This window comes from Lepidochelys kempii, chromosome 11, assembly GCF_965140285.1.
Source record: "Lepidochelys kempii isolate rLepKem1 chromosome 11, rLepKem1.hap1, whole genome shotgun sequence".
Lineage (NCBI taxonomy): Eukaryota > Metazoa > Chordata > Testudines > Cheloniidae > Lepidochelys > Lepidochelys kempii.
In genome coordinates, this window is record NC_136390.1 from 76,665,380 (window position 1) to 76,681,624 (window position 16,245).

The window sequence follows — 16,245 nt, forward strand, 5'->3', positions numbered from 1 at the left end:
CCTCATCCTATTCCATTCCTGGGTCCTCCTAGTCTATTGCCAGATCCTCTTATCTCCTCTTCTGCCTCTTCTTCTCCCCCCTGCATGGCCACATTCTCCTCCTTCTCCTCTGTGGCCAGGTCCTCTTCCTCCTGCTCCTTCTCCATGGCCAGATTTTCCTCCTTCTCGTCCTCCTCTCTGGCCAGGTCCTCTTGCTCCTCCTCCTCCATGGCCAGATCCACCTCCTTTTCTACTTCTTCCCCCTACATCTGCACATTCTCTTCCTCCTAGTCTGTAGCCAGATCCTCTATTTCCTCTTCTCCCTCTTCTTCCCCCTGCATGGCTACATCCTGCTTCTTCTCCCCTCTGGCCAGGTCCTCTTCCTCCTGCTCCTTCTCCATGGCCAGGTTCTCCTCCTCCTTTTCCTCCTTCTCGTCCTCCTCTCTGGCCAGGTCCTCTTGATCCTCCTCCTCCTCCATGGCCAGCTCCACCTCCTTCTCTTCTTCTTCCCCCTGCATCCACACATCCTCGTCCTCCTCCATTCTTGGGTCCTCCTAGTCTATAGCCATGTCTTCTACCTCCTCTTCTGCCTCTTCTTTTTCTTGCATGGACACATCCTCGTCCTCCTCCATTGCCAGGTCCTTTTCCTTCTCTTCCTCCTGGTCCAGGTCCTCCTTGTCCTCCTCTGTGGCCTGGTCCTTCTCCTTGGCCAGGTCCTCCTCTTCCTCCTCTGCAGCCACGTGGTCCTCCTCTTACACCTGCTCCATGGCCAGGTGCTCCATTCCCGTGGCCGGGTCCTCCTACTCTTCCTCCAGAGGCAGGTGCTCCTCTTCCTGCTCCATGGCCAGATCCTTCTCTTCTTCCTTTTGCTCCATGATCAGGTGTTCCTCCACCAGGGCCACATCCTCCTCTTCCTTTACCTTCTTCTTCCTCCTCCTTCTCTGCAGTCAAATCAGCTTCCTCTTCTATGGAGAGGTCCTCCTCCTCCTCTGGAGGAAAGTTCTCCTCCTCCTCTTCTGCAGACAGCTTCTCCTCCTCCTCCTCTTTTTCCTCTTCTGCAGACAGGTTCTCATCCTCCTTCTCCTCTCCTATCTCTTCTGCAGACATGTTCTTCTCCTTCTCCTCTTCCTCTTCTTCCTCTTCTGCAGACAGATTCTCATCCTCCTCCTTTTCCTCTTTTACGGGTATGTCCTCCTCCTCCAACTTCTCCTCTGTGTCCAGGACTTCCTCTTTAGTCATGTCCTTGTCCTCTTCTATGGCTAGGTCCTCCTCCTCCTCTTTTTCTGTGGTCAGGACTTCCTCCTCCTGCTTCTCCTCCTCCTCTGTCTCTAGCTCTTCCTCCTCTTCCTCGCCTTCTGTGGCTGGGTCTTCATCCTCCTCTGCCTTTTCCTCAGTGGCAAGGTCCTTCTTCTCCAACTGGTCCATGGGGGTCTCTGCATCAGAGAGACAAGGGCAGAGGGGGACTCTTGCTGCAGCTGGGGGGAAGAAGAGGAAGGACAGGGGTGTGGTGGGGAGAGAAGATTTAATGTTTCCCCCTCCAATGTAAGCACCACGTGGCAGAGAGTTCCCCACACTACCCCTCCCACAGACCCCTCAGCACCATGGCCCCATGGCAGATGGGGCCCTTCACTGTCCCATCCTCCCTGGGACTTGCCCCAAAGCATCAGGATCCCACTTCCCAGTAGCTCCCCCCATTTCCCGCTGCAAGGGGTGGCTCTGCGACTCCCGCTGACGTCATTGGGCTCAAGTGGCTCAGGCCAGAGCCCTGGGTTGGGGTCCTCCCAATGACTCAGAGAGTGATTGGGTGTTAATGGCCCCGTGCTCCTCCCCGTCCCCAGGGCGTCTCCTCACCTGCAGTGGAGGAGCACTCAGCTTCCATGCTCCAGGGAGCCTCCAGGGAGTGGCCGCTCTCCCCTCCAGCACCAGTTGAGCTGCTGGGGCAGCGATCCTGCCCTGGGGATGCCTCCTGCTGGTCCACGGGGCTGGGCTCCTGAGGGCTGGCCTTCCAGCAGAAGCAAACCCAGAGCTGCATTGCCTGGCTCCTCTCGTGGCCTGGGTCCTGTCTGCCCAGACTGAACTTGGGCCACCTCCATCTTGGCCTGGCTGTTGTGTTCCTCTGTTCAGCACCAGCCCTGGGAGCTGGTTTCCTCCTGGTGAGCAGGGCCGAGCAGGTCCATCTCCTGGGCTGTCCGGGAGCTGCTTCCCATTCCATGGGGATGGAGGGGCAGCTCTCTGTCTGGGGATGCTGGCAGCTGCCCCCCTCTGGCTCTGGGGCCACCCGTGGAGTCTTCCTCCCAAGAAGCCTCCTGAGCACCTCCATCCTGGAACTGAGCAGGGAGCAGCCGTGAGTCTGCGGCAACACAGCCTCTCGCCAATGGGTCTGTCTGCCCCCCAGCTGGGGTGACTCCCTGTCATCCCATGCCTCCCAGGGGGCATCTGGACTGGGATCTGCGCACACTGGCAGGGCTAACCCTGCAGGCTGCTCCCAAAGCTCCCCCAGTGTTGGAACCCCCAGGGAATCTCATCCCTTTAGAGCAGTGGGGTCACTGACAGAGACCTGTAGTCAGTCTGTCTGCATCCCCAGGCCACACTCCCTCCCTGGCCTGAGAAGGCAGAGAACCCGGGTGTCCAGGCTTCACTCCTGAGCCAGTGGCAACAGCAGACAGGTGCCCCCTGTTCCCCAACCCCAGCTCAGCAGCTACCAGCTAGTGGACATCCCAACTTCAGCCCCCCACTCCTATCCCCGCTCTGCGCAGCAGACCGTGGGCAGGCCCCCAGTACGGAGCAGCTGGGTCAGGGATGGCTCCAGGGGGCGGGGGGCAAGGAGGTGGGAGCTGCAGTGGAGCAGTGTGCTGGGAGGAGGGGCACCCTTGCCTCGAAGGCACACAACGGCGCTCCCAAGCACAGTGGCCTGGTGTGCTATTAATTCTCATGACAAAAAATAATGCAGTAATTTGGTTTGAGTTCATCACATGCATTAACTGCAATTAATTGACAGTCCCAAAAATTAGTTTCGATTACAAATATTTGCACTGTAAAAAAGATAAAATAGTGCCATGCAAATGCCTGTTCTCACGTTCAGGTGATCTTGGAAATAAGAAGTGGGCAGCATTATCTCCTGAAAATGTCAACCAACTTGTTTGTCTTTGCGATTGGCTGAACAAGAAGCAAGACTGACTGCACTTGTAGGCGCTAAAGGTTTACGTTGGGTTGTTTAGGAGTGCAGTTACGTAAAAACCCACTACATTTGTAAGTTGCACTTTCACGAGAAAGAGAGTGCACTACTGTACTTGTACGAGGTGAATTGAAAAGCACTATTTCTTTTATCTTTTTTATGGTATAATCAAAAATAATCATATACAGGGAGCACTGTACACTTTGTATTCTGTTCCAGACGGGTGGCCGTGTTAGTCTGAATCAGCAAAAATAACGAGTCCTTGTGGCACCTTAGAGACTAACCAATTTATTTGGGCATAGCCCACGAAAGCTTATGCCCCCAAAATTTGTTAGTCTCTTAGGTGCCACAAAAACTCCTCCTTGTTTTTGTATTCTGTGTTATAATTTCAAATCAATATATTTGAAAATATTAAAAAATCCCAAAAGATTGATAATACGTTGCACTTGGTATTCTATTATTGTTTAAGAGTGCAATCAAAACTGTGGTTAATTGACAGCCCTACTTATTGGCTTTGGATGGAGCCCAGCAGAAAATCAGTAGGAATTCTTTCCCAAACACTCACCCACTGGCCTTCTGAGCTCAGAGGGTTTAATGTACCTTGTCTGATCAGGACTCACTACTGCCAGGAGTTTGAGAAGTGTCTATCCCTTCATTGAAGAGATTGGATAGGCGAGTGGCAGCCTGTAAGTCCCCCTCCCCAACAGTCCGCACAGCTGCTTGGAGGGGGTGTCACGAACTCTCGTGATGGTAGTTGCGGGTTCTGGCAAGCCAGGGTAAAGGATTTTTTGGATAAATGGATAAGGAAGAGCCAGGGCCCATACCAGGTGCAGGGGTCACCCTGGGATGAGATTAAAAAGGAAATGGAGGCAATGTTAGGGAACCCAGAGGGATGGGGGATGGTTGAGGAGCCCGCCCTCCTTGGTATATGGGTAGTGGAAGAAGGTCTCTGCCCATGGGGACTGAATACCTTTCAGGGAAAGGAGGCACTTCAGTCCGCTTATGAGAGGTTTGACATAAGGGCAGCATTACGGGAAGCTGCCAAGAATCTTTCAGGTTTGGTGCTGCTTCAGCAAGGGCTGCCGAAGGGTTGTAAATTAGTTAGGGGAGTGAAAGATGATTTGGCAAAACAGGGTTTAAAGTCCAAAGCAGAGTTAACAGACTACCTTTAGAGACTGGAGCTGGGACTTGGTCCTGGGGGAGTGGAGAGAAGGAAGGGGAAGAGAAAAAAAAGTTTCAGAGTGCAACCTGCCTTTCCACACTTTTGTTTTTCTGAAGTTTTAATAGAGGGTACTTTGGATACGTATGTGAGATGTCAAGAAGGAAGTTTTTGTTTAATGATAAAACCCAGTTATATAAATGTAACTGTATGTGCAACTCTGTGCAGTCACATTGGATAGAAGCTTGGTCATTAAATTATCCAAAGGGGTCAGGTCGAGTGGCTACTACCACCACTACGCTTCTGTCCCCAGAAGCCTTTACAGCTATTCTGAGGGAAAATGGGCCCTTTTCCCACAGAAATGGTCTATAAGGGACTGCTGCAGGCAGCAGGCAGAGAGAATCTGAGCAAAATTATTTGACTATTGGGTAATGCAATCAAAATCACTAAAGGACGTAAGGGGTTTCTATTGGAACTTAACTTGGCTGCCCCTGGTTGTGTCTAGTTGTACAAGATGGAAGTGTAGTCGGGGTACAGTTGTGTAGAAAAGAGTAATCAGAGTGCAAGAAATGTTAGGCAAAAGAGAATTTTCTGTGTGCGCACAGGTAAAAGAAAAGGAAAAGGGGAGGAATGATGGGAACACTGAGCCTTGGGGTGGCTCTGAGGGATCAGATTGTTGCTCTGGTGGGTGTGCATGAAAACTCTGTGGGCATGGGAGGCAGTTACACCTTGTGTAAAATTAGTACGGCTAATATAATATTATGGAGGTTAAACTATCTGGAAGGAATGTTTGCATTTTCCCAGGATGTGTACAGTGCTAAAATCTGAAACTGTGTCTCAGCTGTTACCTGAGAATAAACTTAAAGCTTGGTACAGCAGAGAAACTATTGCAAACATGGACTGTTGTACAAGAGGGGAAACTGAGGTACACCACCTCATGAATTTCATAAATGACCAGTGAGTGGGGTAATTCACTAGCCTGACTATAGAACAAAATAAGGACAGCCTGGAGGTAATTCTTCTGTTTTTCCTGCAATTAGCAAGGACATTTGTAAAAGAAAGTGGTATTATCATTAATAAGCAATAATCTGTCCCCACCAGGGGGGTGGAAATTGTTTCTTTTGTTTTTCAGACACTCTACAAGCAAGCTGGCGCCAGCGGAAGAATAACTCAGAATACCATGGATCTATGTTTTGTGTTGTTTGTCTGGTGGTGTTTGTCTTGTTGCTAGCATTGCTGTGTTTGAATGAACAGAAAATCTCATGATGTGGGAGGGGGATGGCTTCAAAAGGCTGACCTGGGGGGGGGGGGGCAGGAGATGTGTATGGGAACGCAAATGCTCAACTAGGAGGCCAGCACCTGTGTAATAGCTACCGTGGTACCTGGAAATGGAATGGCAACTAAGGTGGTCCCCACAAGCCCTATGGAAATAATGAGAAGGGGAAGAGCTCACTGGGAATCAATGGAGGGGTGTGTAAAATAGTGTAAATCAACAGACGATGTTTGGATGTGCCCTTCTCCTATGCCTATGGAGGAGCAGAATCAACGGCCTATGCAAGGGGTGGACAATTGGGTGTACTGTGTATAAGGGGTTTTGCTGGGAATGTACATATTACTGGGGGCACAATTATACCAGCCCATAACCAAACTACACACATCTACATGCTGCTATGTGGACTTTGGTGCACAAATGGATCTGTGAATCTTATTGCTGTGAATAATCAAACCAGGGCATACTGCCTGATTCCATACCAAGTGGTCAAGCTGGTTTGGACAATATCCCATTTCTCTGTGAACATTCAGTGGATTTATGATATGGACAAAAGCAAGCAAAACCTGCAGGGGCAGCTTGTTGCAACTGCCAGCAACTGGACACATCAGATCATCACCCTGACGAAGGAGGAGAGGCAGTGTTTTGGGGGTGTCTCAGATGTTGGACCATACTGCAGTGGTCAGGACTCGGTGTTGCTGTGGATTTTGTATTGTTAACTGTACCTGTGTTACGTTGCATATGGAGATAACCTATAAGTAATAAGCCCTCCAAACCCTGCAGTGTACTAGACAACCCGGACCCAACCTTCTCGGGCCCACTCTAATGGGAAGTCTGGAACACTAATTGGAATAGGTGTGGTATGCCCGTACGAGAGAAGGTGCAGGGCACTAGACTACACAAGGGGCAGTGGGACAAATGGAATATCGACACCTTCCACCTTGATGCCTGGCCCTATCAGGAAATGTGTCACCATATGTCCTATGCTTTTCCAGGGATACCTGGGCAGGAGGATCCCAAAAGAAAAGAAAAGAAAGGGATGGAGTGTTAGGATATAGATATTCAGGCCTGTCTGTAAAGGCCTAGACTCTAAGAATTTAGGTGTATTCTTATCACTTGGCTAGTTATAGAGGTATAAAAGAAAGAATCAAATTCACTGTCTGCCGGTGTAAGGTCCTTCTCTTACTGTGACAGTCTGAGGCCCGGTTCTTAGGCTAAGGCCTTTGGCTAAGCAACAGAGGCAGCCATAAGCTGGGAAACGACTGGTCACATCCTCACATTCCAAACTAGTCACATTGAAAGAAGGTGCTATTGGGCTGTTAGGAATACAATCCTGTCCTGATAGTGCCTATCAGCTCCAGAGAAAGGGAAGTGCCTAGAAAATATAAAAGGAAACTTAGTTTGATAGCATCCTGTCTGGCAAGAACTCACTTATCAATAGCTGCGATGTGAAATCCTCACTTCTGTATTGTTTTGTCATTATAGTTCCCACTTTGCTGTTGTTTGTCTGTATAATCTCTGTCTGGTTCTGTGATTGTTCCTGTCTGCTGTATAATTAATTTTGGTGGGTGTAAACTAAATCAGGTGGTGGGATATAATTGGTTACATAATCATGTTACAATATGTTAGGATTGATTAGTTAAATTTCAGGAAAATGACTGGTTAAGGTATAGCTAAGCAGAACTCCCCATATAAGTTTTACTATATAGTCTGCAGTCAATCAGGGAGTGGGTGGGTGAGTGAGCGAGGGATGGAAACAGGGAATGGGGGTGGGGAAATTGGGATCATGTTTGGCTAAGGGCAGGAATGGGAACAGGGACACAGGTGTAAGGCTCTGTGGTGTCAGAGTTGGGAAGGAGGATACTAAGGAAGGAAACTGGAATCATGCTTGCTGGAAGTTCACCCCAATAAACATCGAATTGTTTGCACCTTTGGACTTCGGGTATTGTTGCTCTCTGTTCATGCGAGAAGGACCAGGGAAGTAAGTGGGTGAAGGAATAAGCCCCCTAACAGAAGTGACCTGCCCAGGGCCCCACAGCAGGGCAGTGGAAGGCCAGAAAGAGAAGTCAGTAGCCCTGCAAGCCCTGCTCTGAGGCCTAGCTCAAGCCTTCTCCCTGTTGCCTGCGGCTCAGTGGAGCTTCTTCCCTGCGGGGGACAGAACCAACCTGGGTCCTTCTCTTGCCACCTGCTGACTCTGCCCCCAGGGGCCCTCTTAGCACCTGAGTCTCAAGGGCTGCTGTGCCCTGGGGAACGGTGTCGTGGGACCTGGGGAACGGTGTAGGGCCGGATAACAGACTGGGATTGTCCTCCATGCACAAGGGTTCAAATCGATCACAATCCCCCAGTAACACCACAACAGGTGAGGGAGCTAATGGGGGAGAGGGAAGAAAGGCCTGGGGCTAAGGAAAGAACAGGAGCAACTAGACTAATAACCCACCATCAATAACAGCATTTACAAGGGGCCCAACCCCGCACAACCAGCTCCCTCCCAGCGGACAGACGCGGCCCAGTGGCCACCAATAGGGTTCAAAGTCTCCTTTTGTAGAAGAGTGGGAAGGTCAATGGGCAATACCACCAGTCAGATCTGTGTTCTTGGGGAGCCAGGGTGCAGTGTCTGGCCTGTCTGACTCATGAAACCCCCGCCCAACCAGTCTCTGCTTGAATCAAAACCGATGGGAGAAAAGACTTGCAGAGAGCAGTGAAGGGTGTTGGGAGACACACCTAGACCCCTCCTGACCAGGGTGACAAGATTAAGACTTCCCCATTAGCATACAAAATGCAGAACAGAGGCAACTCCCCTAGCCTCATTTGCATGACAGATGGGACAGGGAGACTTCTCCCTTAGCATACAGAATGGTGAACAGAAAACCGCACTGAACTATGGGACCAGAAAAGCAGGGAAGCACTGCATCATGGGGGATCTCTGCTCCAGATGTTACTGAACCTACTACATCTGTGAGGCTAGAAATCAAGAACTGTGAGATCTGTTAATGGCCAGTGATCAGAAGGCAGGAGCACAGCCCTTACCTGAGGCTACAGAAGCTGCAGAAACAATTAGAATGCAAAAGGCTTGCAAAGACTACCATGAGGATTCCTTTCCCCAGGAGCTTTTCGAAGCAGCAATTCACCCCTCACAGAAATGCTGCCTTTACCCTCTTCACCTAGGGCTTGCTCTAAAGGAACACTTCCCTGAGCAACCACAGGCTCTTTCTGGCTCGCACTTACATCCAGAATCACCTCTGGCCATTCAGGCGGATTCCTACACAATCCCCTTTCAGGCAAACTGCTAGACTTCCTAGATAAAAGCTTAGAAGCATTCTCCTTCCCTTTGCCACACACAAGCTCAGGAATCTTGTCCTTCTGGCTACCAGTTACCACACCATCAGTAGGTAACACAATTAAATCACCTTTCTCCTCTCCTTGAGCCCTGGCTAGGCTATCACCCTGATTAGACAGAGTTGCTACACCCTTTCCCAGCCACACATTAGCAAGAAGCAAAATACAAGCACCAGAATTGTCTGGTCTCTGGGATTTTGCTAGGACATTAACTGGATGCACCCTAGTTACAGTGCCATTCTCCCTAGCAGACACAAACTTAGGAGCAGTCCCTTCCTGGGCTTTCGTTGAATCCAGAACCAACTCTGAGACAAGTGTACTATTCTCAACCAGCACAGGCTGAAAGGCCCCGTCTGTCTGCTCCACAGACAAAGAAGAGACGGAGACACATTCTCATTTCCCTTGTCCCAGCACACAGGGCTGTTCGCAGACAACTGCTTGGAGACCGGGTTAGCTCCCTCCATAGGCAAGTCAATACCCCTGACAGACACAGGCACATTTCCTTCACTCTCACAATTCTCCACACGGGTAACAGGTAAGGTATACGGACACTCATCTGCCACTATCCTCGCCTTCCCAAACTGCTGACTAGACAAAGCCATCAGCTCACAAGGCTGCCTAGGCTCATCCCAACTCTCCTTACCAGGCACATTGCCACTCCCCACAGACAAACTGCTGCTCTTCTCACTACTCTGAGCTACTTCCAGCAAATCACAGTTACCCTTTTCAGCTTCACTTTCACAAGCTGTACGACCCATCATCCATCAAAAATCTACCTTTTCCTTCCTCAGTTAGGGCTTTAACCTGGCCATCTTCTTCTGAGAAACATTTTCCTGAACAGTGAGTTCTTTCTGCTCTAATTCCAGGTTCACTTCTGAGACATTAGACAGACATTCAGAAACTTCCTTCACAGCCAAACAGCTCTTTTCCTCAGACAAACCTTTGGAGAAACCCTCCCCAGGCAAATCATTGCCCATAATAGACACCAGTTTAAGATCATTTCCTTCCTGGGAGCGGCTAACTGGACGGAACAAGGCTTTAATATTTTCCCCAATCAAAAGATCCTTAGGCAATAACTTCCTGACACCAGCTACAACTTCATGCTTAGGAACCATTCCTTTCAAGGTGGATTCTGGCTAAAGGCACGCTTAAGGTAAACTCACAGAGGACAACAACATTCACACTCTGATTTGGGAAGTAATCTTCCTCTTTGACAAGATCTGATTAACTAGAGCCATGGTAGAAGCCATAATTTGCCCTCAACAGCTTTTACACTTGACTTTTACATTCTCTATGAATTTTTCATTGCCACTCCCATACAGAGCATTGGCACAATTTATGGGGCACCCCCTACTGAACTCACAGTAAGAGCATTTCCGTATAAGGTGGCAGTGTTGGGGTAGATTTGGTTACACCCAGACAACTGCTCAGAGTTCTCCAACATACCAACATTGCCTTCTCTCGCTGGGTCAGTTGTATAGAGGATGGTCCTTAATGGGCCATCAAGCAGGCTAGGCAGAGCTGACACCAACTTGTCTGGGGTGTCACCCAGAAGCACAGCATAAGTTTGAAATACAGACAGTACAGAGCCAATATTCATAACTTCAATGACAAAAATGATACACACGTATAGACAGCATCATCATAACCAGCAAACCAGAACCGTGTCTTACACACCTCATTTGACCCCCTTTATATAAGATTTGGTGCCACTACAGGACCTTGGTTGCAACAATGATCTATACGGTTCAAGTCAATAACGTCACAACATGTTAAAAGGAATACATGAGAACACACTTTGTGTTAAAAGGCCTTGCTATACTAATGTTTCACAGTTCATACCTATAAGCAGTATTGGAACTTTTCACAGACGACAAGACATTCCAAGCCTAACGTGCTGTCTGAAAAGGGAAACTGAGGCACTCTACCATATTGCTTTCACGGCTCGATGCCAAGATTCCTGTACTTTGAACAACATTAATATCTTCATTGACTTGATGTTAATTGGGTTCCAAACATTTGCCAGAGCTTGTATGATAAACTAGCTATGTTCTTTAGCTCTCGGCAAGATCACATGAGACATACAGGAACTATGCTGCAAGAACAGATCCAATCCATTATTGTTCTAACCAAATTTTACCTTGAGTTTGTAAAGAGATTCAGTCCTGTTATTGAACATGATTCTGATCAACCATAGTTGTGATATACTGGTATGGCTTCTAACCCAATACTTGCTGTAGTAAGACAGAACCAAGGATAGGGAGCTCTTGGGATGCAGTCAGTGATGTTTGTGTCATCCCTTCCTGCATCAATTGTGCGTTGGGGGTGTGACGTTACTGAAATGAACTGGGACCGTATACCTCAATGTTGCAACCAAGATCGTTCAGTGGCACCAAGTCTTGCATAAAGGGGGTCAAAGAAGGTGTCTCAGACAAGGTTATGGTTTGCTGGCTATGATTATGCTATCTGTATGTCTGTATCATTTTTGTAGTTGAAGTTATGAATATTGGCTCTGTACTGTCTGTATTTCAAACTTATGCTATGCTTCTGGGTGACACCCCAGACAAGTTGGTGTCAGCTCTGCCTAGCCTGCTTGATGGCCCATTAAGGACCATCCTCTATACAACTGACCCAGTGAGAGATGGCAGACACACTTTGTGACCCAGCAAGGTGTGCAGGAACATGCCTATGAACAGAACTCTGAGGTTTTTCTAGGCTATGGGACAGACAGCTTGTCCTCGGGACAAAGAAAGTAGAGACCACATGGCAAGAGACTATAAAAAGCTGCTGCAGCTCCTCCATCTTGTCTTCAATCCTGCTTCTTACCTCTGGAGGGACTTTGCTACAAAGGGAAGCTCTACACAAAGGACTGATGACCCATCCCAGCTGTGGATGGACTCCAGAGCCTTGATTTGAACCTGCAGTTTATTCCATCACTGCTACAAGCCTGAACCAAGACCTTTGCCCTTACTGTATGTAATTGATTCCATGTAACCAATTCTAGCTCTCATCTATATCTTTTTCCTTAATGAATAAACTTTTAAATTTTAGATTCTAAAGGATTGGCAAGAGCGTGATTCATGGATAAGATCTGATTTGTATATTGAGCTGGGTCTGGGGCTTGGTCCTTTGGGATGGAGAGAACCATTTTTCTTTTACTTGGGTATTGGTTTTCATAACCATTTGTCCCCATAATGGGTGGCACTGGGAAACGGGAGTGCCTAAGGGAATTGCTTGTGTGACTTGTGGTTAGGCAGTGGGGTAAAACTAAAGTCGTCTCTCTTTGGCTGGTTTGGTTTCACTTGGTGTGCAATGGAACCCCAGGTTTGGGCCATAACTGCCCTGCTTTAAGGAAATTGTCCTGAGTTGGCAGGTCCCACCAGTTGGGTCCCCCCAAAACCAGCATCCTTACAGCTTGCACACACCCACCTCAGCAATTATCAGACCAATTCTAGTCATGAATCCTTGATATTCAAAATACTGAAGCAGCCCATTAGCATTGTGAGCTCCTGGGAAGAAAACATCACCCACAGCCAAGAGTGATCATCTCATCTTGTCTAGCCTGGAGACATCTTGTCTAGCCTTGTCTAGCCTGGAGACATCTTGTCTAGCCTTGAGTCATCAGTTTAGCCATAAACAAATCTTTTACCTAAGCTAAAGATCCCTGTAGCACTCCAAATCCTGTGGGGTTTGCTCATCAAGTGGTTACTACCAGTACAATTGTGATGTGAAAGCAGGGATAGGGACGTGCTAAACCTGTGGCCTTTTAGGTTGCAGCTTGAAAGTGTTTGCTGGCCCCTCCTATCGAACCCAGGGGCATAGAAAGGGGACAGCTTAAAAGTGCTGATTGACCTGATCTGCTCAGACTTACACTGTTAGTGTGCGTGGGTGTGTGCGTGTTCCTCTGGTTTTATGGCTGGAGGATGCCGCCCTGGGGAACCTAGGTCCTGCAGGATAGCTCCATTGGGAGGGTGCAGTGGGGCAGCTGCCCCACTCCTGGAAAATAAGGGTTAAAAGCAGCCCTGGAGAGGGCTGCAGCAGGGAAAGGGATTAAGAGGAGCTGGGGAAAGCTCAGTTAGGGCCCAGCTGGCCCTGATAGAAGAGCTGCAGGGCCAGCAGGCAGGGGAATCTCACTCTAGCCCTGGATGGGAAGGGCTAGCTGCCTGGGAGCAAAGTACCTGAAGCTGAACAGTGCTGGGGAAGGATAAAAGGGAACTGGGGAGCTCCAGCCTGGTAAACCCCCAGGCTGCAGGCCTTGTTGAAGGTCTATGAAAGGTACAGGGGCTGCAGAGGGGTAGCCCAGGGATAGGCAGAGGCACCTTGTCCTAATCCCTTATCAGTGATGAGTGGCCATTAGTGACTGCAGTCTGCCACAGTGAGTGGGGCCTAGATGACGACTGGCAGTAGCCACCAAGGCAAGGTGGGTTGAGAGGGTTGGGAGTTCCCCTGGGAGGGGAGACCCAGAGTGTGGGGGTACTGCTGGGGCAGAATCCCAGTGTAAAGGGCACCAGGGTCGGGGAGGGACACGGGGCCAGCGGCAGGCGAGACACCAGCCTGCAGAGGGCGCTCCGTAAGCTGGAAAAGAGCTAATTCCCAGACAACCAGCAAAGGAGGTGCCGCACCGGTGAGTCGTCGCCTTGCCACAGAGGGGACTTGCAGAAGGGAGGAGTAGCGCTCCATCTGAACACACAAGTGACATAAGCAGCACATGGACAGAATTACAGAACCCCCCGCTCCCCAGCAGAGTAACCCTAATCAAGGAGCCTACCCCACAGGAACGGGCAAATCTGGTCCCAGCACGTCCCCGGCTGCGTTGCGTCTCCCTCCGCTCCACTCCACCAACAGCCAACGATCCAGTGTAAACCAAGCCCATTGTCTCCGAGCGCTGGCTTCTGATTGGCTCCCCGCGTGTTCCGTCTGCGCCCGGCATTCCAGGCCCCCTGGGACGCGGGATCCTGAGCTCTGCAGCCATCGCGGCTGTAGGCCAGGGGCGAGTCCCCTCCAGGCTGTGCCGGATGAACTCCCGGGCCCAGGGGGCTCATGCCCAGGGGCCTCGGGCAACTTGGGGGGCCCTGGGAAAATCTCATGATGCGAGGGCAGGATGATATAGCTGCTGCGCCCTCTCTTCTGCTGGCCGTGCTGGCCATGCGTGGGCAGGGGTGGCAAGTTTGTAGAAATTTTGGTGGTGCCCAGAACTCGCCCCCGCCCAAACTCCTCCCCCCACCTGCCCAAGGCCTTGGGAGGAAGTTTGGGTTGGGGAGGAGGTCTGGGGTGCAGGCCCTAGGATGGGGCAGGGATTGGGGTTCAGGCTCTGGGAAGGAATTTGGGGATGGGAAGGTGTGCGGAGGGAAGGGGTACAGCTTCTGGGAGGGAGTTTGTGGATGGGAGGGGGTGGAGGGAGAGGGCTGTGGGGTGTGGCTGCAGATGAGGGGTTTGGGGTATGGGAGAGGCTCAGGGTGAGAGTAGGAGTGTGGGGGGTGAGGGGCTGTGGAGCTTGGGGTTTAGAGAGGCTCAGGGCTGGGGCAGAGGGTTGGAGTGCCGGGGGATGAGGGCTCTGGCTGGGGCTGGAGATGAGGGGTTTGGGGTGTTAGAGAGGCTCAGGGCTGGGGCAGAGGGTTGGAGTGCCGGGGGATGAGGGCTCGGGCTGGGGCTGGAGATGAGGAGTTTGGGGTGTTGGAGGGGGCTCAGGGCTGGGGCAGAGGGTTGGAGTGCCGGGGGATGAGGGCTCTGGCTGGGACTGGAGATAAGGGGTTTGGGGTGTTGGAGGGGGCTCAGGGCTGGGGCAGAGGGTTGGAGTGCCGGGGGATGAGGGCTCTGGCTGGGGCTGGAGATGAGGGGTTTGCGGTGTTAGAGATGCTCAGGGCTGTGGCAGAAGGTTCAGGGTGGGCTGTAGGGGGGTGAAAGCTCTGGCTGAGGGTGTGGGCTCTGGGGTGGGGCAGGGCTGGGGATGAGTTTGGGGTGCAGGCAGGCTGCTCCGGGCCAGGGGCCAGAGAGGAGGACTCCCCCCAGCCCTTTCCCTGCCGGCAGCAGCGAGCTCTGGGGGAGGAGCCCCCCTTTTCTCGCCCCCGAGCAACACACTCCCCCACCGCTGTCACTGCATGTGCTCCTAGGGCCCCTCTCAGGCCCAGGAATCTCCCTCGCCTCCCCCGTGGTGGGTGCCGGGGGGAGCTGCGTGCGCCTCCTCCCCTGCAGTTCCCCTGCCTGTAGCCGCACTGGGGGCGAGGGATGGGGCTGCCCCTTGCCCAGCATGGGGCAGGAGCGGTGACTGAAGGCGGGGGGCCCCCTGTGCTGGAGGAGGGTCCCGCCGGAAAAGGGAAGGTGTGAGGTGGAAGGGCAGGCTCAGTCAGTCTGCTCTGGGTATCGAGGGAGGGGCACCAGGACCCTGGGGCAGCGGTTGCTGCAGGGAGGCAGCATGGAGCTGCAGGGCAGAGGCAGAGGCAGGGACCTTCTGCTCCAGGGCCCGGGGAGGCATGCGGGGGGCCGAGGGGTTTTTCTGCCTCCAGCCTCAGTTTTGAGGCCTTTGCATACCCCTGTCCCTGAGTCTCACAATGCAGCATTATTTACCCCATCCTAGTGTGTCATGATGTAACCCCATGTACCTCCCCTGCACCTCTGAGACCATGGTGGAGCCCACCTCCCCATGCACGTGGTTCACAGCCTTGGCATCTTAGTGTGGGTTCTTGCCTTGTCTGTTGTGACAGGGCATTGTTCAGCCCGTGCTCATCTGATACGAGGCCTTCTGCAGTACAGTTCTCCCACCTTATCAGTGGATGAAACACTGTGGTGCTATTTATCCCAGACCGTATCTTTAAGATCTTTATGTGTGTTTCCCCCTCATCCAGCAGGGACTGATGTGGTCCTCTTTACACTGGGCCACAGCTTCCAGCCCCAACTCACTCAGCTGCCAATTTCACAAATGAATTGTGGCCCGCCCAAGTTTACTTAAAAAAGATGGTCAGTAGATGGTCAGTGCGAGCGACTGTTGACATGGGCTAATGGGCGTCTCTTGCTACGTGAATGCCAACACCAAGCCGGGTTGGGGGATAAAACATAAAGGACAAACCCAGATAGTTATAGAAGTGGGAGACATTTATCTTGTGAGAAAGTTCCAGTGACATTTTCCCCTCCAATACAGTGACGATATAATGCTATAAACCAACTCTGAGAGTGTAAAAGTCAATGGTAAAAGCTGTGGAAGGCAAATTATGGCTTCTAACATGGCTCTAGTTAAGCAGATCTTGTCAAAAAGGAAGATTACTTACCAAATCAGAGTGTGAATGTTGTAGTCATCTCTGAGTTTACTGGAAGCGTGCCTTTAGCCAGAAT

At 51.0% G+C, this 16,245-nt stretch overlaps 1 protein-coding gene across 1 annotated transcript; it reads right to left on the reverse strand.

The window, feature by feature from the left end:
• Positions 1 to 533: 533 nt before the first annotated feature.
• Positions 534 to 2,014, reverse strand: LOC144930935 (uncharacterized). The gene is made up of 3 exons (XM_078854712.1): positions 1,831 to 2,014; positions 1,081 to 1,454; positions 534 to 725 (listed from the first exon to the last, which is right to left on the reverse strand). The coding sequence occupies exons 1-3, from the start codon at positions 2,009 to 2,011 to the stop codon at positions 534 to 536; spliced, it is 747 nt and encodes a 248-aa protein (XP_078710838.1). The 5' UTR covers positions 2,012 to 2,014.
• Positions 2,015 to 16,245: the final 14,231 nt, after the last annotated feature.